Source organism: Leptosomus discolor, chromosome 2 (genome assembly GCF_034619465.1).
Source record: "Leptosomus discolor isolate bLepDis1 chromosome 2, bLepDis1.hap2, whole genome shotgun sequence".
NCBI classification, from domain to species: Eukaryota; Metazoa; Chordata; class Aves; order Leptosomiformes; family Leptosomidae; genus Leptosomus; species Leptosomus discolor.
In genome coordinates this window covers 127,348,966-127,370,773 of record NC_141392.1, presented here as the reverse complement: position 1 = coordinate 127,370,773, position 21,808 = coordinate 127,348,966, and the positions used below count along the sequence as shown (strand labels likewise).

Sequence of the window (21,808 nt, the reverse complement as noted above, 5' to 3'; positions counted from 1 at the left end):
GCCTTGAGGCATCCAAAAGATGAAGCTCACCTCAAGCTTGCAAGCAACGCACAGCGCACGTGGGAGAAAAAAGCCCCGAAGGAGTCTTCAGGCCCATGGCAAGGCGGCAGTACCAGCAGGGACCCTCCGCCCGCTGGTGCCCCAGCCCGGGCCCGAGGCCGCCCCGCTTGCCGGCTGGTCCAGCTTGAAGATTGCTGGTGAATTCACCCGCACGCCCCACGCACACCCGCTTTGGGGGGTACAGACACTCCCTCCCCGCCTCGCAGCCAGCGCTAGGCACGGGGCTGGGACCCACGGTCCTGCTCCAGCTGCTGGTGCCCGGCCCTTCACTCACCTCATTCACACCGGTGCCCCCAGGTAGTTCGTTTTCAGGACGCACACCCTTCCCACCCCGCTGGCTGTAGGTTAAAAACCCCCACTTGCTCCAGTAGTTGGCACTGAGAACCCCCTGTTCACTCCAATAGCTGCACTGGGACCCCACTCACTCTGGTATCAGACACACTATGGGCCGGAGGCACCTACACGCCCAGTTTGACTCCAGTAGCTGGCCCCAAACCCATTCATACACACAGAGGTCTCCCCAGTAACTGCACTTAGTCCTTGCAGCACGCTCACACTGGTGAGGTTTGTTTCCTGCCATTGTCTCCATCTCTATTTTGTCAGGTCTGTGTCTTGGTATATTTTGGGGTTGGTTCCCCTTTTTCCCTTAGTTGCTGACCAGCTCAGATAACCTCACTGGAATAAACCTCCTCACCCTCTCACTGATCAGTCAGTGTGACTGACCAGGCTTGGTTCTCACCGCTGCCTCCCTTATCATTTGTGGGTCAGATTTGTTTAACTGGATGTTTTTACGGCTTCCTCCCCTTCTTATTACCCCTCGAGATGCTGAAGAAGGTCCTTGACCAGCCCTCCTGAAGAGGCAGACACTCTCCTTCCACACACCCTTCCACGGACCATCACCCGGTTGCCTGAAGTCGCCCACAGCTGTGGCTCACCTGAAAATAGCGGATACAGAGACCAGCCCAGTCCAGCTCGATGAGTTTATTAGCAAAGACTACAAGCGAATACACGGAATCACCACTTTAGCCAGCTTGCCGGGAGGAGAGTGCTTGGCTTTCCAGCGGCGTGGCAGGAACCGTGCACCAAAACCCATCAACCACCTCGCTGGGGCAGCCCCAGCTGGTTCCACGTTCTCCAGACCATGGCTCCGTGGCCACCAGCCCTCCTTGATGGCGCCGACAGTAACGACGCGCGCACGCGCGCGCTGCCGACGGCTGCTGAGGGAGCTGCAAAGACACTTCTCTCTCCACGCTGGTGCTCCAAAGGCTTTTGCTCGACAGCTGAGCGAGCGGCAAGAGCAGTTGTGCCGGCGGCTGGGGGAGGGTCCTCCGGGCCCAGGCGCTGGTCGGAGTGGGAACACACGAGGCATCCCTAAGGAGCGCTGCGTGAAACCACGCCCCAAATGCATGGAGGCTGTTGTGTTAACTGCCTCAATGACGTTGGAGGCAGGAGAGCTGCCGACCCGAGCACAAGCTTGGTTTGTCGGTAAGGGATCGGTAAGGGAGCGACAATCCCCAGAAGCAAAATGGCACAGCTTGCGGCTGGTGCTGAGCTGCTCCCAGGTCCCGCAGCCCTCTCGTTAAGCGTGACAGGTACTTGCTGCAGGGACATTATTTTTTTTGCCAGTGTCACTTGTTTTCTCACAGCAGCTGGTGAAACTGGTGCTTTCTAACGCTGCCTTTGCTCTTGCTCTGGCACTTGGTCTTAATCTTGGCCACACGACTGCTCGCTGCCGAAGTGTTTTTCTTTTTTGCTCTAAGATGAGGCGGAGGTAAATGGATGCTCCATCCCTGGCAGTGTTCAAGGCCAGGTTGGACGCGGCTTGGAGCAACCTGGTCTAGTGGGAGGTGTCCCTGCCATGGCAGGGGGTTGGAACCAGATGATCTTTAAGGTCCCTTCCAACCCAAACCGTTCTGTGATTCCATGTTTAGGGCAAGAAGGGATGAGGATTCCAACTTTATCATGGAGCGAGGGAATTTCTGAGTGACGGCAGGAGCAGCACGCCTTATTTCACCCAACTTTGTGAGCAATTAGATACCTATTTCTTCACATGGCTTGAGGTCGTGGTCATTCTAACAATATTTTGCGGATAGATTTGTACTATGTTCTTCTAAAATGCAAAGCAGTTGCGGTTCTTCCTTCATATCGACTTGGCCTAAAACTTCTCCAGTTGGTCCAGTGCTTCCTGCTTTGTTATTTTCTGCCACTCAGCAGGGATTTCTCCTTTGCCATGAAATTTCCCGTTGTACAATCTTTCCAGATCTGTCCTGAAATGAGACACGAACCATTTCCAGTACGCTTGCATGGATGGATCAGGACGAATGTTCCACTTGGAATAAGGTGGTCCTGCAGACCGGTATTGCCTGTAGTAGATCCATGTGTCTGCCCCAATCCGGAATAAACAGTCACTTGCAACACTGCTAGAACAAATATCAATGACCAGATTGTCTGTTTTATGCCACCTCCTTCCCGTGAAACATTCCGGACGATGGAAGACGAGCTGGTGATCTCCGTCGTGATTCGGCATGGTGCTTGTGCAAATAGCCCCACAAAAGGGACACTGCTCCCAACACCCGGCAAACTGTTCCGCGAGGATCAGGTAGGGCTGCCTTTCAAACGAGCTCATATCAGCACTCGCAAGCTCTTCCTTGAGCTGATCCTTCAGGGGAGCCAGCGCTTCTGTCATGGCGTTGTTCAGGAACTCTATGTCGGTTATCTCCTGATGCTCAATGCCCTTCAGGTCCCTTCTGGGCAAGTTTATCACCTCTCCAAGCGTGCTGCAAAATTCATCCAGCCAAAGAGAGATTTTGTCGTTCCTGTCTTTCCTGTCTTTGACAGTTTGGGTTGACAGAGAAACGGCTCTCTGGATGCATTCGTAGAGGTGAGTAAGGGAGCAATCTAGAAACATCTCCAGCCGCCTGTTCTTGTCTAAACAGTACTCATCCACACGTGTCTTAATGTAATTCTCAAAAAAGCCTCGTGGGTTTTTAAGGTATTCCTTGAAATTCGCGAACTTTTCTTCTTGCGCCATGTATCTCAGTATGCAAACCTCCAGAGAGGATCTAGCGCCACGGAAATCTGTGGCTTTACCCTTCATGTCTCCAGCGATGTTAAGAGCTGTCTTCTCATAGACTGCGTGGCGGAGAGCTGGGGCAATCTTGTCACACAGGAAAACAGCAAATGTTGTAATAGAAGTGGCTCCTTGGCAGGAAATCTGGAAACATTTGAAGAAATCTTCTCGCTTGCTCTCCAGGTAGATGGCTGGATCATTTGCTTTTCTGAATGCTTCTTGCATGGCTTTAAACCTTTCTGCTGCCATTCTGCACAGATACAGTGATAAATCTATTCTGTAATCTTTATTAAAATTATATTTTGCAGTGCTAGGGACGGAGTTCGCACCTTTCTCTACTTCGTTTAGTATTTCATGAATAAAACTGCGACTGTAATCCCTTTTCTCCTTTTCCTTCTTATCGATGTTTGCCGTCACGCACTCTATGATGCTGTCTGTAATGCGGTGCATGGTCCTCACATCATCATCATCAAAATCGAAAAGGAAGCCCAAACGGGATTTCTTAGAGACATGTTTCTTCAAGTCAACAGAAAATCTTCTGTGTCTGGGAAACGTACTGATTCGTGTGTGTAACTTAGGCTCCCTAAAGTGCTCTAGAAGGACATCCTCTATTTCCACATCGATATCAGCCTGTTCCGGCGGGGGAGCAGCAGAGGAGACTTCAGTGATCCAGCCTGTCCAGAGCTCAATAAATCGGTCTCGCAGTTCTCTGTCACTTAGACTGCAGCCTTTTAGAGACAGAGCCAACTGCCTGCTGCGTGCCAGGAGCTTGTTCTCATAGTCTGACTTCCTTTCATCCAGTTTACGCTGGCTCTTCTGTAGTTCGATGAGATTCTCACACTTCTTTCTAGTTTCAAAGAGAAGAGACTCTTTTAGTTCTTTCAGCTTCAGTTCTGTGTTGCCTTTCCACTGGATCAGGATCTCACAGTCTCTGTCTTCACTGAAATACTTTTCCATGTCTTTCGTGATGGCATCACTCGTCCCTTGCACCAGTTTTTCAAGGTATCCTGTGGTGACACCCTGCAAGTCCCCGTTCCGGATTTTATTGTCCAGTTTCATTTGCAAGTCTAAGATGTGACTCCTCAGCTGCCAGGTCCACTGACCAAATGCGGTTTCCAGTTTCTTGAAGGCAGCAACCTCCACTGAATTCTTGAAGCTGAAAATGAAGTTTTCATTCAGCAAAGCATTCCAGAGGTCACAAATACGAACTTTCAAGCTCGAGAGTCTCAAAATTCTGCCCTGCGACTCCTTCTTGGCAGCCTGGAGAATTTTGCTCTTTAATTCCTGGACATTCTGGCTGTAGGTGGGGTTGGGTGGTGCCATTGGGGGGTTTCCTTCCCACAGGTGAGCAAAATAGTGAATGTGGGTGTTCACATCAAAGCGGATGACGTCACTGAAGCAGGAGACGTCACAGAATTCCTGCTGGGCAGCTGTCACGGTCATTTCATCCAGCTTTTCCTGCAGACGTCTTTGTCCTTCCATGTTCTGTTCCTTGGCAGTTATTTCTCCCACATTTTGGTGCACAAAGAGGCAGCTTGGGGAAAGATTGACTTGCTTCATCCTCAGAAAAGCCTGCACAGAAATCTGAAGGACATCTTGCATTTCTGAAGGGTTTTCTCCAAAGATATTGATCAGAGTCATGTTGCCGATGCCAATGACAAAGGTGGCCAGCTCGTTGTCATGATTAAGGGACTGTTTGTTGGCCATCTCTATGGCACGAAGTCCCTCTGTGTCAACAACTAGCATGTAGTCAAAGTCCAGATCTTGTTGCAGCTTCTCATCCACTTTAATTAGCTGCATAAACGCTCCCCGGGTGCATCTCCCTGCACTGACATTAAACTGAAGGCCAAACATGGCGTTCAAGAGGGTTGACTTCCCTGTGCTCTGGATGCCAAGCACTGACAGCACAAATACCCGCTTGTCCCCTAGCTTCTCAATTAATTTGTCAAAGATTGCGCCGACCCATTGCAACGGTACGTAAGAAGCATCGCCATCCATCAGCTCGACAGGATACCCTGAAACCATCAGATCAGCTGCAATTTCAGGTAGTTTGACAAAACAGTCATCCCTGGAGTTCATTGATTCCAGCGCCTCATAAATCTGCCCTACCTCTCTCAAAATGTGCTCAAGGCCAATGGACGAATCATTGATTTCGTTGGAGAGGGCATCTAAATTTTTCAGCAGATTGGGTTTCAGATTGTTTTTTTCATTGCTTTTCTTTATGGCCAGGATTTGAGACCATAGCTGGTGGTATTGCTTCTTCAGTTCGTCAAGGCGGTCAGAGGACAGGTCATCCATGAAGATCTTCATCCACTGCAGGAAGTACTTCTTGGTATCTGCTGGCTGTGACCGGAGAAAGCCAAGGACTGATTTCATCAGCTGATTGAGGGGGAACGCTTGCTGTAGTTGCTTCCTTCTTATTGCTGACTTCTCTGACTCAATTTGGCTCCGATGATGCTCTATGCTCTTGTTCCTCTTCTCCTGCAAGCGCGTGAGTTCTTTGTCCTTTTTGCACCACATGTACCACAGTTTGCCTTGAAGTGGCAGCAGCTGGGATTTGATCTCAGACAACTTCTCTTTCTTCAGAAGCTTCACCAGTGCTTTTGCCTTTTCCTTGGCCATCACACACACATCCGTATCTTCATCGACTAAGAAGCCGTGCTTGCGAGCTTTGTCCAGGCAGGCGTCAAGGCTGAAAAGTGTGTTAGACCCTTCCAGGAGATCCCTGATTGTTTTTGTCAGCTTGCCCATCAATTCTGCTTCGTTTCTGTTCTTGATACCTATTTTTATGTTTTGGCTAGACCGGCCAGCTGCAACATTCTCTTTTTCAGTGAAAAGACAAACCAAAGGCCTTTGCGACTGCCACAGGTCACGTAAAATTTTCATCCCTTTCTTGTCGCTCTGATCAGACTCAGACACGAGAACCACGTTCACAGCAGATATCTCCTGTAAAAACTGCAGCTGTTCTTCGTGGTGCTTCGCATCTCCGTGCAGGTTACAGAAAGCAATGCAGCGGTCGAAGCTGTCATCGTCGCTGCCCCGGGGACAGTACCAGGAGATCTCCACAACACCTTTCATCAGCAAGCAGTCTTTGCTGCTGCCTTTGCAATGTCGGTGGAAAAAAGTGTCATGCTTTTGTTTGCTCAGCAGAGCATTCATGATCTGAGACTTGGAAGAGGAGGGAGAGCTGCCAATCCGTATGAAGGACACGATGGGTGTCTCTGCCTGATAAATGAGTTTGTTTTTGTAACTGGTAATTCTGGTCTGCCCCCCGAGCTTCTCAGCCCCTTTCCAGCTCTTTTTTATTTGGCTGAGGGACCAGAGGGGGAACTCTATCCGTGAAGTGCATGGGTTTGGTACCAGGAGGGGTAGCGCAAATTGGCAGAAAGCAAGCTTTGTGGAAATGTACTGTCTCATGAAGTCATCAGCGCAATGAAAAATGGCCATCTGGAGGTCCATGGGGTGCACACAATGGGCCCTGGCTGCAGATTCAGGAGCTTCTTCCTCCAAATCGGTGAAAAAGTCATCAAAGGAATCTGAGGGTTCATGCTCTTGCTCTGTGGTTTTTAGCACGTGTGCGAGTCCTGGGTTGCTCTCGTCCTTGCAAGTCAGGTACCTCACCCGGTAATCCACAGTTAGTAGCTTTTGCAAGAAGTAAAATGGTAGTTCAGCGTCCTTGCTGGGCTGGCTGTCCTGTACAGATGTCTTGTATATGATGTGGAAAGCTTCTGTCCCCATTTTTCTTGGATAGTGATTTTCTAGTCCAAGGCGTTTAAGTAAGTGGAGGAACTCTTGGTTTGCAATGGCTTGATTTGCTTTGGATTCGCTGCCGTCTGGTTTGGATTTGGGCTGACTGGAAGGCTCTGTTCTTTGAAAAGTGTCTTCCATGTCTTTGATGATAGTGTGTTTCCTCAGATCGTCACACATGTCATCCAAGTGCCCGTTGATGAAGGATTGCAAGTCGGTTTCCAGCATCTCCCAGTCTTTCGATGCACTGTGCTTTTTGAGGAGAGTTTCTACCTCTGTGGACCATAGGTTTTTCATTTGATCTTCCATGAAAACTAAACGCTCACTCTTCTGCTCAGGGGACACCTCTTTACGTTTGGGTGTCACAGTTAGACCAGTCAGCAGCAGGAAGGCCTGGGCTCTGTAAACATCTTGCTCCTTCAGGCTCAGATACTCCTTATGTCCCGTTTGCATTTCATTTATCATGTAGTTAATTTCTGGACATCCGAGGAGGTACTGAAAAGTGCTGCTTTCCACCTGGTATCCCGTGCTGGTCGTAATTAAGAGCACCAGCAGTTCTATGTCTTTCTGTGCCCTTTCCTGGAGAAACTGGAGCAAGGAATAAACAGCTAGGCTTGCAGTCAAGGTGGCTTTTATCTTTGCTTCGTGAACGGCAGATGCAGAGGTTTTTGGTGCATAGGTGACGTCCTGGATGTGCTCCTTCATTTGCAGCAGTGTCTTGGTGAGATCTTCAAGCTCAGAAACATTGGGAGTTTCGGGAAGCATGTGCTCAGTATGGAAGACCCATTCCATAATGAAGGAAGACCTAGGGAAGTCCTTGACAGAGTAGACATAAGGATCCAGGAGGCACCTCAACAGAGACTTGATATAGATGGTGTTTTCTGGAGGTGACTTCTTGTAAAACAGAACGGTATTCACCAGGAACTCCTGCAGTGCTTTGTCCGACAGGCATACGTTGATCCAGACACTGTGGTTTTTGGTTTTTTCGTTCAGCTTCTGCTTGAAATCTATCAGCATGAGCAGTTTCTTTTCATCAACCGTCACCTCCCAGTCCTTCATGTGCTCCAGGAAAGCTCTGGCCTCTTCCACTGCGCTGACCAGTTCGTCTCCAAACATGGTGCCAACGTTGTGATTTGTTAGCGCTTCGTACACAGCCCTGAGGCCGCTGCTGATTTGATAGGTGGACTTAAAATCACTGCTGTGATTGGACAGGATTATATCCCACACTGGGATCAGCTGAAAGCCTCGGTCAATAACGCACCAGGTGGTGTTATTCGTTACAAGCCCCGATTTCCACTGAGGAAGAGAATCCGTCTCTGATGGGCCCCCCGTTTTGGTCACGTACAGCTGAACCGCTGTCTGGTCACTCTTTCCGTCTCTTCTCTGAAAAGAAGCCTGTGAGCTGGACTTCGAAACCTCCACGTTCGCTGCTACGCTGACGCCAAAGCCGCTGTAGCTGGCCCCGATGTAGCAGCTCAGCGCTTCGGATACTTGTCGCTTCATCTCTTCCCACTGCTCAGCTCTGAATCCTTCCGTAGATGCCTTCCACCAGAATATCCCCCCAAAATGGAGGGGACCCTGGTTTACATGGGACCCAAACCTGCCGAAGAAGCCCGTACACCTGCTCTTCAGCAAGTTGGGCCTGTCTGCTTCCTCAGTGACGCTCAGAAGCTCCTCGATGTCTTTCAGCTCCTGCAGGGCCGCATCCGAGAGGTAAAGCTGATGCTTTTGGAAGTAGCAGGAGGCCAGAGGGATGTACTGGTACTTGGTGGTGCAAAGGTAGCTCTGCTCAGAGCGGGACTGGTAGGTGTCCTCCGACTGTGAGGAGCTGCTGTAATCCACACCAGTTTCAACGTTAAACCCCCAGAACCCGGCTTTGGCAGAAACGCTGATGCTGAACCCCAGCTGCTCCATGGACTTGGTGAAAGTGGCTTCCGCTGCAGAGCAGGAGAACTCCTTCCTCTCAAGCAGTGACCCTTGCTCTGGACCAGTGAGCTTGAATCCGTCAGGAACCCTGATGAGCTGGTCTCGCTTTGCCAGCACATCCGCGAGGCTGCTAGTTCTGTAAATGCCCTGCAGGGCCAGTCCCCCCGACGCCCGCCTCAGGACCTCCACGTCGGAGACGTTCTCACCCCTGCCCACTGACGACTCCTGCTGCTCCAGACGCTTCTGGATGCTCTCCAGCACATCCACCAGTGACTCTCCCGGTGATGCCCAGTACTCTTTGGGAATCTCCAGTGCTTGCCACAGAGCCTCCTCTTTCTGCTTTACAGCGTCCCTGCTGTGGCTGCGGCTGTTTTGCGTTTCCTTCAGCTCCTTCAGGGCTAGCTTGGCTGCTTCTTGTCTCTGCTTTGCCATCTCCAAGCGCTGCTTCTGCAGCTGCTCGAGAGTTGCTTTGTTTTCTCTTAGTCCCAGGAGTTTTTGGAGCGCCTTTATTTCCCAGGGGTACCGTACTTCGCACTCCAGCTTAAGATAATCTTCATATTGCAGATGTTTCAGGGCTTCTCTAGACTTGACTCCCAGTATCACTGACAGTTTGGGGAGCCAGTATCCATCATCCAGTCCTTCTTTCTCACATGCTTCTGCCAGGAGTTTTTTAGCAAGATGCACCTTTTTGTCATCCTCTAGGTTGTCCTCCTGTGAACCCATGGCTGTAGAAGAAGAATAAAGACTTTCTTTAAGGTACATTGTAAGAGGCCCCGACCTCTTATAAGAGGCTCTCCAGCAGCTCCAGCCCTGGGGATTCCTCCTACCCAGCTGCTGGAGCCCAGCCTGGGATGCCCCAAGACCCAGGGGTCTCCAACCCAGGATGATCACAGCATCACAGGATTCTGTGATTCACGTTCAGTGGATATGCCTGCTGCTTCCCCATGTGCAAGTTCAACCCTGAAGCTGAGTGTGGATCCTGGAGACAACACACACACACTCTGACTTGGCCACACAACCTGCCACAGACAAGATGCTGCTTTCAACAGCGCCCACGTACACCCAACAGGACTCATAAATACCCAAGTACGGAGAGCCATGGGCATTCCTGGATCCCCCGAGCACCAGCACAGCCCCTCTGTCCATCCAACACCCCTGCCTGCATCCTGCACGCTCTTACCAGCCTCATGGGTCTCCTGCTCGCTGACTGGTCCCACTTGGTGCTCACCAGCAAACAGAGGTACGCACTCACACGCTCGTCTCATGGGCACCCCACGCTCGCAGGACACACTCACCCCAAATACCCAGTGCCGTGACCTGCGGTCCCGCTCCAGCTGCTGGTGCAGAGCCCCTCTCTCGTGCCCATTCACCCCAGGAGCTGGTTCTCAGGACACATAGAATCCCAGAATCCCAGAATGTGAGGGGTTGGAAGAGACCTCTGGAGATATCTAGTCCAACCCCCCTGCCAGAGCAGGACCACTCAGAGCAGGTCACCCAGGAACGCGTCCAGGCGGGGTTTGGATGTCTCCAGAGAAGGAGACTCCACAGCCTCCCTGGGCAGCCTGTTCCAGGGCTCTGTCACCCTCCCAGGGAAACAGTTTTTCCTTATGTTCATGTGGAACCTCCTGTGCTCCAGCTTGCACGCGTTGCCCCTTGTCCTGTCACTGGCCATCACCGAGAAGAGCCCGGCTCCACCCTCCTGACACTCGCTCGTTACTTATTTATCCCCACTGATGAGGTCATCCCTCAGCCTCCTCTGCCCCAAGCGGAACAGACCCAGCTCCCTCAGCCTTTCATCCCAAGGGAGATGTTCCACCCCCTCCATCCCCTCTGGGGCTCTGCGCTGGACTCTTCCCAGCAGTTCCCCGTCCTTCTGGACCCAAGGGGCCCAGCCCTGGACACACTGTTCCCGATGGGGTCTCACCAGGGCAGAGCAGAGGGGGAGGAGAACCTCTTTCAACCTACTAACCACCCCCTTCTCATACCCCCCCAGGATGCCATTGGCCTTGGCCACAAGGGCCCGTTGCTGGCTCATGGTCATCCTGCTGCCCACCAGGACCCCCAGGTCCCTTTCCCCTACGCTGCTCTCCAACAGCTCAGTCCCCAACCTGTACTGGGAAATGGGGTTGGTCTTTCCCAGACTCAAGACTCTACACTCACCCTCGCTGTTGTTCATCCAATGTCTCCCCCCCAGCTCTCCAGCCTGCCCAGGTCTCGCTGGATGGCAGCACAGCCCTCTGGGGTGTCAGCCACTCCTCCCAGTTGTGTGTCAGCAGCAAACTTGCTGACAGAGCTGTACCTGGAGCATCGCGTTGGCCCGACATAAGTGACTGGAGACTTTGGGTCTTTGGTGTTGTCTCCAGGACCCCCCGTCTATCCAGTTTGTGTCCCTGTGTGGTTTTATCATTCCCCCCTTCACTTATTATCCCATATGCGTTGGAAAGGTCCTTGACTGCTAACTTTAATGGAGCTGATGCTCCCACGTGTCTTTACACCTTTTTTTTTTCTAGACTGTCGTACAAACCTGATAAATGCCTTTGTCTCATTTCAGTTGGACACCACAGAGGTTTATTCAGCACACAAAACCTTCCCGTGCTTTCAGCTTTCGTCCCACCAACGACACAAGACTCTTACCAACATAGGTATTGATCTGAGGTGCTTGTGACTGGGCTCTTGGACCCTTTCATAGCCTTTAGTGCCAGCTTTTCCTTGAAAGTCGGTGAAGATTTAGGCAACATGCTTAATGGATGTGGGGTCTGATTCCTCTCACCTCACAGCAGATGCTCCTCTTGGTCAGACGCTTGACTTTCCAGAGGACACAGGCAGCCAAGGTGCCTAGCTCAGCTGAGACAGCACGCCATCACACGGCAGGCCTGGCAGACGAGGCCGGCGTGTTAAGGAGAAGATGGGGACCGCCTCAAGAATCCAGGAGGAAGAACACCAGGAAGGAAAGGCCCAGAATCCTAAAGGAGAACACCAAACAGTCAGGAGATGGCAGCCCATCAGCGCGGAGGATTCATTCCAGGGAGCAGTGGAGGCCATCCCTTCCTCACCAGTGGTGACTGCCCAGGCAGCAAAGACTCATCAGGGTCGTTTTGGGGTGGAGACCAGACTTGGGTTTCACCGAGGACCTAACCCCACATACCCATGGTGTACGTTAGCCCAGCGACAGTTTGCAGAGGACGTCTCTACTGCTCTACAAGCCCCTTCTGCACACAGCAGAAGGTGCCCGGGAGGTGCCTCTGGACAGGACCGTAGTGCCTGTCACCGTAACAACATCACAGGGAGGAGAATCCAAGCCTGGCTCAATCTGACTGTCGTTTTAAAAGGATCCCCCAGCAGAGGGATCCTCCCCGGTACCCAACCACCTGCTGACCTCTCAGGTGCTGGTCCTCCTGCCACCACCGTGCAGCCACCAGCAGGTGCCTGCTCTCTCGAGGGGAGAAGACATGGACGAATGGAGAGCGGGCTGAAGGATGGAGAGTAGGCTGGTCTGTGAGAGCAAGGCCTGGAGACCTGCGGAAAAGTCCCAGCTCCAGATACACCCGCTGTCCAGTTCCCGTCTGTGCTCTCCGGGCAGGCTCACCCAGCCCCAAGACAAAGTCTGGAGGCGGCAGAGCCTGGAGGAACAGCGCTGATAACGTGGCAGCACGTGCCCCGTTCCACCACTGGCCAGATCACGCGTCTGCTGCTGTGGATGAAGCTCAAGCCCCCGAAGACAGGGAGAGAAACACCACGAGGGCTGGCCCCCACCACCAACTACGCACCCACCAGCAGCTCGTGCGCTCCCGCCAGCGGGACGGGGGAGAGAAGTAGAAAAAAAAAAAAGCAATAAAAGCTCCTGGGTCGAAATGAGGAGAGTTTCTCAAGCGGAGGCAAGCTGTATGGGCCCGCAAAATGAAGTTGGGCATTTATTCGCGGCTTCCCGGCGGCGGGCAGAGGTCCAGCTGCTCCCTGGGAGGCAGAGCCTCAGTGTGCCTGACGGCTGCTGGGGAAGGCAAACGCCGCAGCCGCTAACACCTCCCCTTCCTCCTCCTTCCCCCCAGCCCTGAGTGCTGAGCACAACGCCGTGCAGCACAGTCTGCTCGGGCCACCAGTCCCGGCTCTGTCGCCTCCCGACTTCTCGCCTGCTGGCCCGTTAGCAAAGCTGTTCTGGTCTCAGATGCCCGAAACGGCACCACACGGCTGCGATGAAGAATCACAGAATCACACACAGAATCACAGACTGGTCGGGGTGGGAAAGGACCTCTGGAGATCATCTGGTCCAACTCCCTGCCAGTGCAGGTTCACCCAGAGCAGGTCACACAGGACTGCACCCAGGCAGGTTTTGAATGTCTCCAGAGAAGGAGACTCCACAACCTCCCTGGGCAGCCTGTGCCAGGGCTCTGCCACCCTCAGAGTAAAGAAGCTCCTCCTCATGTTCAGGCAGAACTGCCTGTGCCCCAGTTTGTGCCCGTTACCCCTTGTCCTGTCGCTGGGCACCGCTGAGAAGAGCCTGGCCCCATCCTCTTGACACCCACCCTTTAGATATTTATAAGCGTTGATAAGGCCCCCTCTCAGCCTTCTCTTCTCCAGGCTAAAGAGCCCCAGGTCCCTCAGCCTCTCCTCGTAACAGAGATGCTCCAGCCCCCTCATCATCCTCGTAGCCCTCATAGCTGACTGGCCTGTAGTTTCCCAGATCCTCCTTCTCACCCTTTCTGAAGACTGGAGTGACACTGGCTTTCCTCCAGTCCTCGGGAACCTCTCCTGTTCACCGTGACCTTTCAAAAGTGATGGAGAGCGGCTTGGCAATAGCACCTGCCAGCTCCCTCAGCACTCGTGGGAGCATCCCATGGATTTGTGGGTGTCCAGTTTGCCTAGATGATCTCTAACCCAATCCCCCCCCCCCCAGGAGGGACCCAGGCACACTTTGAATAATTCTTCAGGAATAAGGAAAAAGCCACATGCAGCTGGGCTGGTGCACGCAGAGGACCACTAAGCATCATTATGGAATACCTCGGGATCGCTTTCTTCCTTGGAAGCGAACAGGGGGAGCAGTAAGGCGGGCAGCACGGCCTGCCATGGCACTGCCTGCACCCCGTTTCAAGGGGAACAGCCCCCTCAAGGGTGTTTACCTGGGTCCTGCCCCGGGGGAACCGGGCTCTGGAAGTGCTGAGGGGCTGCCCAGGGACCAGAGCACTTCGGGTGGAGAAGCTTAGACTGCAGGAGAGGCTGGGAGAGGAGAATCCCACCACCGCTGCATAGAAAGGAGAAGGAAAAACTCTCCCCTGCAGGCTTGGGGACAGAGCAGGTTGTCCCACGAATGCCGCTCGCCACCCCAGTGCTGGCACGCTCTCTCCACGAGCGGCACGGGAGGCCGTCACCACCCCCCAAGCTGCCTGCGCCGCCAGCCTGAGGACCGTGCCCCAGCCCCCGTTGCTTCCGCACCCCCCTTGATGCCGACGGAGAGCACGCCACGGGAAAGGTTATTGTCAGTAACGGTCCCCAAACATTTCGGCTCCCGAGGCCGCGGGAGCGCCCGCAGGGCCGCCCCCCACCTCCCCTCTGACACGTCCCAGCCCCGTCCCCTGTCCCCTGTCCCCCGAGCAGGAAGCAAATGGCAGCAGGGCGCAGGAGCCCGCACAGCTCCGCAGCCGCCCCGGCTCCTGGCTGGGCTTCAGGCGAGCGCACCCATCCTGACCCACCGTGGGGCTGGGTCGTGCCGGCGGTGGGCAGGATCGGTGCTGGCCGGGGGAGCATCTGCCAGCCCGGGCAGGGGCTCTGCAAGGGGTCTGTCCCTAGAGCAGGCAGGGGGTCCCTCCCCATCCCACCCTGCTGCCAGCTCTTGAAGCCAGGCTTTGCACCCCTGCAGGCGTCCGTCTGCCCCGAATCCCCCCAGTGGTCCCCTCCTCCTCTGCCTGCTTCCGCTTTGACTCCCACTGCCTCCTTCCCACCCTCCCAGTTCAACCCCGGCAGCACACACACGTCCCCCGAGCTTCCTCAAACAGGCTGGAGAGCAAAGGCTGCTTCCTCCATCCCCCACTCCGAGCAGAGACCGTTCGCCCACCGCCCGAAAATGCCCTTTTCACCTTCCCTGGCATCTCCCGAGGGATGGGGAAATGCCCCAAGTACGGAGCAGCAGGCGAACGAGATCCCTGCTCCGTGCCCGTCCCTGGCTCCCAGCCCCAGAGCTCACCAGCAAGGTCCTACCGTCTCCCTCGGGTGCTCAGCACCTCCAGGCTGGTGCCAGCCCAGCCCAGCTCCTCTCTTTATAGAGCCCCAGTCCCTTGGTGGGGTGGCCGCCTCCTGCTCACGAAGGCAGCGGGGAGGGCTTTGCCTTCTGGGAAATGAAGCCGCTGCTGACAACAGACTGTGGAAGTGAAAACTGGGAGCGGCTGCCTGCCCTGGAGCTGAGCCAGGCGGCTCCAAAGGCAGCAGCAGCCCCAGACGCCCGCACCAGGCTCCCAGCTCAGGCCCTGGGCTCTGCACGGGGGTGCCCTGTTCGCCCGTCCGGCAAAGCTGCCATCGGGGCGACAGGCGGCAGGGGCTGGGCAGCGCTTGGGGCGCTTGGCTGGAAACCTCCCCCACCTGCTCCTCTTACCCCCGAATCGTCGAATCCCAGAACAGTTTGGGCTGGAAGGGACACGAAAGAGCATCTAGTCCCACCCCCCTGCCCTGGGCAGGGACACCTCCCACCAGCCCAGGTCGCTCCCAGCCCCATCCAGCCTGGCCTGGAGCCCTGCCAGGGAGGGGGCAGCCACAGCCCCTCTGGGCAACCTGGGCCAGGGTCTCACCGCCCTCACAGGGAAGAATTTCTTCCTAATCTCTAATCTAAATCTCCCCTCTTTCCGTTCCAAACTGTTGCCCCCTGCCCTATCTCTCCCCTCCCTGATCCAGAGTCCCTCCCCACCTCTCCTGCAGCCCCTTTCAGCCCTGCCAGGCTGCTCCAAGGTCTCCCCGGAGCCTTCTCCTCTCCAGGCTGAACACCCCCACCTCTCCCAGCCTGTCCTCACAGGGAGCTGCTCCAGCCCCTCAGCATCTTCGTGGCCTCCTCTGGACCCACTCAAGCAGGTCCGTGTCTGTCTTGTGCTGGTGCCCCCCGAGCTGGACGCAGCCCTGCAGGGGGGTCTCACCAGAGCGGAGCAGAGGGGCAGAATCCCCTCCCTCGACCTGCTGATCACAATTCTTTGGATGCAGCCCAGGATACGGTTGGATTTCTGGGCTGTGAGCGCCCGTTGCTGGGTCATGTCCAGCTTTTCACCCCCCAGCACCCCCAAGCCCGTCTCGGCAGGGCTGCTCTCCATCCCCTCACCCCCCAGCCTGTGCTGATACCGGGGGTTGCCCCGACCCGTGTGCAGGACCTTGCACTTGGCCTTGCTGAACCTTATGAGGTTCACACGGTCCCACTTTTCAAGCCCAGGTCCCTCTGGATGGCCTCCCTGCCCTCCAGCCTGCCCACCAACCACACTTGTCACGGATCGCCGCCCAGACACCGAGCCGTTGACCACTGCTCTCTGGATACAACCATCCAGCCAATTCCTTATCCACCAGGCAGTCCATCCATCAAACCCACCCCGAATCCTCCCTTCCCCACCCCTGCATCACTGGTGCCCTCTCCTCAGAGCCCACCTTTGCATCCCCCACTCCAAAAGCCTTGCAGGATCTCTCCATCCTCACCCCACCAGCCCGCGCCCCTCCGCTCCGTGTGTTTTGTGCCTGTTCTGCACCGCAGCCGCTCGGAGCTCAGCTCCTGCAGCAGAGAGGGATCCCTCTGCCTCGGCAGGAGATGCTCCAGCCCCGCAGGCACCAGTCCCAGAGGCTGCGAGAGCACTGGGAGCGCCGGGCTGGCTGGTCTCTCCTGGGAGCCCGGCCAAAGCGGCGCCTCTTGGCATCCACCATCCTTGGGAGGAGTTTACGGGGTCATCTTCAGACCCAATAAAGGAGAAATGGAAAATAGTGAGCCTGAGGAGCAGTTTCTGTTTCACAGGCTGCCCGACCCTCTCCAAGAAGGGCTCTGGTTTCCGAGAAACAGAGCAGCAGCCAGGCCAAGCACAAGCCAGGAGGAAGAAAAGATCAAAATGGCCTTTGAATCTGCCCCGGGCGCGTGCAAGGGGCAGCAGCCCGGGAGAGCAAAGTGCTGCTTGCCTGCGCCCGAGGTCCTCGGGAACGAACAGGGAGGGGGCTCGTTCCTGCGAACCTGCGGCGCCCTTTTCCCTGGCCCAGGGGAGGGTGGCCAACGCCCCGCTCTCTGGCGGGGGTTGCACAGGGGGAGCCCCACCAACCCCCCGAAGGAGGAGGCGGACGCGGGGGAGCTCGGAGGCCGCAGGTCCCGCAGAGGGGACGGAGATGCTGGGCGGCTCCTCAGGAGAGGGGTGTGGGGCAGCCAGACCGATAGCCCGGGCACAGGGGCTGGGGCTGGGGAGGGAAGGGGTGGGGAGGGCTGCTCGTCGGCCACGCTCCAGCCAGCAAGGTCCCGTGAACAAGCCAGGGACGTCGGTGACAAGCTCCAAAGCCGTCAGCCATCACCGTGGGGGCTGAGGAAAGCCCCTGGGCTGGAGCAAAAGCAGGCAGATGGGAAGCGGCGGCTCACAGCCCCCCCGGCAGCTTCCGCGGGCAGAGCCGCCCCAGCAAAACCGCCGGATGATCCATCTTCAGCCCCTCCGGGGATAATAAGGTGAGACGAAGCAGCCAGCGCGGCTTTGCCAAGCCCGAACGCCGCCACGCCAACCCCGTCTCCTTCCCCGAGAGGTCCCTTTGCTGTGGGGACGGGGAAGCGGCGGCGGGCGTCCTGCCCCTCGGCTCGGGGGGCTCCCACCCCGTTTTCCAGCACGGGAAGCGAATGCAAATGGTGCCAGCACCCAGGACCCGGGGTGCCAGGCTGCGGGGCAAGGCTGCTCCCAAAAACCGCCTCTCCTTTTGGGGTGGAAGAGCGAGGATGATGCGCTGGGGAGGTTTGTCCTCCTCCGCTCAGCACCGGCACGGCTGTGGGACCCACCCTGCGGCGGGGAGCTGCGGGGCGTGAGGGAACCCCAGGGGTTTTGGGGTGGGGGGCGGAGGGGAGGAAGGGAGAGGGCACGCCGCAGCCCCCCAGCAATGGGTCTGAGCACACGGGGGGTCTGAGGGCCCAGCAAGGAGCCTGCAGCAGGGCGGTGCACACCCCCCCCGTGCACGCAGACGGGAACACGTGCACGTGTGTAAATGCACACAGACTCATATGCACACGTACATGCATGTGCACATGCACACACATGCATGCGTGTACACACATGCACATGCACATACATGCACACACACACGTGTGCACGCACACACAACGGAGGGTCCCGTCGCCAGCCCGGGCAGGAGGGGGAAGGCTCCTGGGGGGCAGGAGAAGGGACCGACGCTGCTCCTCAGCCTCCTCCGGGATTTCCTGGTGTGGAAGACGTTGCTCCCAGCCCCTCATTGTGGCCTCTGGGCTGCTCTCCGTGAGCTGGGGCTTGTCACCTCCACGCGCGATGCTGCGCCCCCCAGCCATGCCTGCCCTACCCCCACCCCGGGCGGCAGGGAAGGGGCCAAGAGAGAAGCAACTGGTTTTAATGGAGTCATGCGCAGAGCCGAAGAGAAGCACGTGGATAGCAACAGGTTCCCGGCCCCTCGGTCCTAATTTGGTCTTTAGGGACTCTCCTTGAAACCCCCTGGGGCTGGGCAGAGCTGGCAGGGGGGTCGATGTCACCCAGAAGGCCACCGTCAGCTGGCACGGCGGCAGGACGGCGTCACCGACCTCGATGGCGCTGTGGGGGCTCAGCCTCGGTTTGGGGCAGGAGAGGAGGGATGCCACCATCCCGCAGCGAGGACGGGGGCTGTGGCTCCTCTCGTCCCCCACGTCGCCGTGCAGCAGCTCACAGCCCAGCCCACTCGGGCCCGCGGGGCTGGGAATCTCCCGCTGTGGCCAGTCGGCAGCAGGAGGGAGAAACCCCAAAACTCGGCTGGAGGCACCAGAGGGAGCGCCGCGCTCGAAGCGGGGCGACGCCACTCGCACCCCACCCCCGTGCCCCGCCAGGCCCTGCGGATCAGCCGCCCGCCTGCTGGGGACGGGCACGGCAGCCGCGAAGGGGTCTGTGCCCCTGCCAGGGCTGCGGAGAGCCCCTCCGCCGGCCGCCGCAGGGTGCCCCCCAAGGGCCTTTCCAGCCGCCCCCCTGCAGCCACCGTGTCCCTTCGGGGGGAGAAATCTGGCACAGGGGCGAAGCGCAGCGCGGCTCCGGCCCCTGGGGGTGATGCTGTGCTCCCAGACCCCCTCCCTCTTTGGAGGGGTTCACAGGATCCGGCCGGAGCCCCCTGACCTCTCGGACCACGCGAGCCTCGGGAGGGCACGGCGGGGGGAAGGAGCGCTCGCAGCGGTGCGGGGGGCTGGGGCTTTCAGCCTTTGTTGAAATTTGGGAGCAGGGACCCCTCTGTCATCACCAGGAGGGTGTTTATCGAGGCCGGCTGGCTCTGGGCTGCACCGAGCTCCTCCTGCCAGCCCCGGGCACCAAAGTGACCCCTTTCCCTAAGGCAGCGATTCGGGAACTTGTCCGCCGGCCCTTCTGCCCCACGGACAGACTGACAGCGCCCCATCGCTGGAGGGTCACTCCCGGGGCCAGGCTGCCCCATGGTTGCAGCAGGGTCCTGGGGGGCTGGTAGGGCTTGCCCCAGCTTGCGGTGGGACCCCACAGGAGGCAGCAGTGGTCCGGGGGGCAGCCACCCTCAACCTGTGCCACCCGGGGCCCAGCAGCCACCTCTCCCTGCCTCATTGGCCAGCACTGGCCAGGTTTGGGCTTCTTGGGTGGGGGATGTGGTGACCTCGAGGCTCTCCCTCCAGCACCACTCCTGCCTCTGGTGCTCAGTTCCAGCTGCTGCTTTGTCCTCCCGTGGTGTCACCTCTCCTCCCGCAGGCTCCGGGACATCCGCAGGGACGTCGCTGTCTTCACTCTGGGGAAAGAGGCGATGGCGACCACCATCCCCCTGGGGGGACCGGCCCGTGCAGCCCCCGCCATTGTCACGGCTGGTGCCCACCCTCAACCCACAGCCCTGGCGTGCGGGACGCTCACCCGCCACGATGCTCAGCAGCTCCTCCAACTCCTGCTGCAGCCGCAGCCGCAGCAGCTCCCGCAGCAGCTCCCGCCGGCGGCTCCGCGGGGTCACCCCCATGCGCCGCAGGGTCCCCTCGGTCAACCGCAGCAGGACCCGGCCTGAGATGGCGTGTTCCCCCGCCAGCTCCGCCAACGCCTCAGCCCCGCTCCGCGCAGCCAGCCAGGCACCCGCCTCTGCCACCGTCCACTGCCCCGCCGGGCGCTGCTCCCACCGGGCCCCCTCCGACACCTGCGTGGGGAGGAGAGGGGTGAGCTGGGCTGTCCCCTCGTCCCCCAGCCCCATGGAAGCTATGGGATCAAGCTGCTTCCTCCGTGCCACGGTGTCCCCCCCCTACCCAGCCTCTGAAAGCCAACCCTCGGTCCCAGCCCCACGCTGATGCTGGTGGCTGCACCCACGTCCCCACGCTTCGCCCGTGGAGGTCCCCCGGGACCCAGCCGTGGTTACCTGCGGGGTGTCTCCAGCCCCTGAGCCCCCGCCCCCGCTCACCTCTGCCGTCGGGCACCCCTCTGGCGGTGCCTCAGCCCCATCCTGCACCCGGGTGTCCATGCCGGGCAGCGGGGGCAGCTCGGGCTCCCTGCAAAAGGGGCTTCGTCAGCTGGGGGGGGGGGGGGGTCCTGCAACTTGCCCCCAGACCAGCCCGCCATGTCCTGCCAACCAAATAACCCCCCCAGCCCCTCGAAATGACAAAGCATCCCAACCCACGGTCCCTCCCTGGGGGGACATGGGTGGCCATCCTCCCTGATGCCACCTGGTCCATGAGGGGGCTGCTCACCGGTGCGCCAGGCCAGGGGCTGCGGCAAAGCCCCACGGCCCGTCCTGCCACGTGGGCGTGCAGAGCCCGGCACACCCAGGAGGCGAGATCAGCCCCGGCTCGCCTGCACCCGCCGCCTCCGTGAGCCGGGGGGGACACCGGCACGGCACGGCTGCCCCAGCCCAGCCGGGACCCCTTCCCCAGCCTGCCCTCCCCCTCCTCACCGCCCTCCACCTCGCACCTCCACCCCGGGTCGGTGTCGGACACCGGAGGAGCCAAACAAACCTTTGCCCGGGCCCTGCCTCCGCGGGCACAGCCCCGTGCACAGCCCGGCTTCCCCCTCGCCAGGCTGCGAGGGGGCTCCCCGCCATTTGGGGGGGCCGAGGGCCAGAGCCAGGCGGGGTCCGAGGAGAGCAGAGCCGGGCTCCATCCGTACCAAGCACCGGCGAAGGCTCCTCCACCTCCCCTCCGGTTCACCGCACCCAGCCCACCCCCAGCCCCCTCCCCGCACAGACCGGCCCGGGATGCACCAGAGCAGCTTCGACGGCGATGGTGCGGGCGAGGGTCCCGTCCCGGCGAGGACACGGGGGAGGCAGCGGCGGAGCAGGCGGGAGGAGCAGGATGAGCTTCGAGGATGAGTCACCCCCCGAAGGGCTGCAGCCCTGCCCTGCCGAGCGTGTAGGGACCCAGCCTGCCACGGCCCACGGCGCTGCTCTGCCCCCCGAGACGCTGGAGGGAGGGGGGTGCAATCCCCCAAATAGCTCCGTGGGAACGACCCACCGTGGGACAGGGCGGCCAGAACGGTCCCACGGGGCTGCAAGGGTCCTCACGTCCTGCGCAGAGCATCTTCCCAGCCCCGAGCGTACTCCAGTGCCCTTGGGTCCCCGCCGCAAGTCCCCTCCACAGCTTCGCCCCCCCAGCACAGCCCCCCCGGACCCCCGGGGCTGGTGCAGAGAGGCCCGTGCCCACGCCGGCAGGCCGAGGGGGCTCCCCCGCAGCGAGCAGCCACGCGCTTCGGTGGCGCAGTGCCACGTTCCCTCCAAAGACAACAATCGGAACCAACCAGCGGGGCCCTTCGCCCCCCCAGCCGGGCGGCGCCCACCCGCGCTCCCGGCCCCGCGGGGCAGCAGCAGCGTTGCACAAGGTTTCCAACCAGGAATAAACAA

The 21,808-nt window shown here is 58.2% G+C and overlaps 1 protein-coding gene across 1 annotated transcript; it reads right to left on the bottom strand.

The window, feature by feature from the left end:
* Positions 1–2,215: 2,215 nt before the first annotated feature.
* Positions 2,216–9,526, bottom strand: LOC104349856 (interferon-induced very large GTPase 1-like). The gene has a single exon (XM_009955518.2). The coding sequence runs from the start codon at positions 9,524–9,526 to the stop codon at positions 2,216–2,218; it is 7,311 nt and encodes a 2,436-aa protein (XP_009953820.2).
* Between the last annotated feature and the right edge of the window lie 12,282 nt (positions 9,527–21,808).

Bases quoted from the DNA above. Each gene is read 5' to 3' on its own strand.
- LOC104349856 (XM_009955518.2), bottom strand. From the start codon at position 9,526: ATGGGTTCACAGGAGGACAACCTAGAGGATGACAAAAAGGTGCATCTT.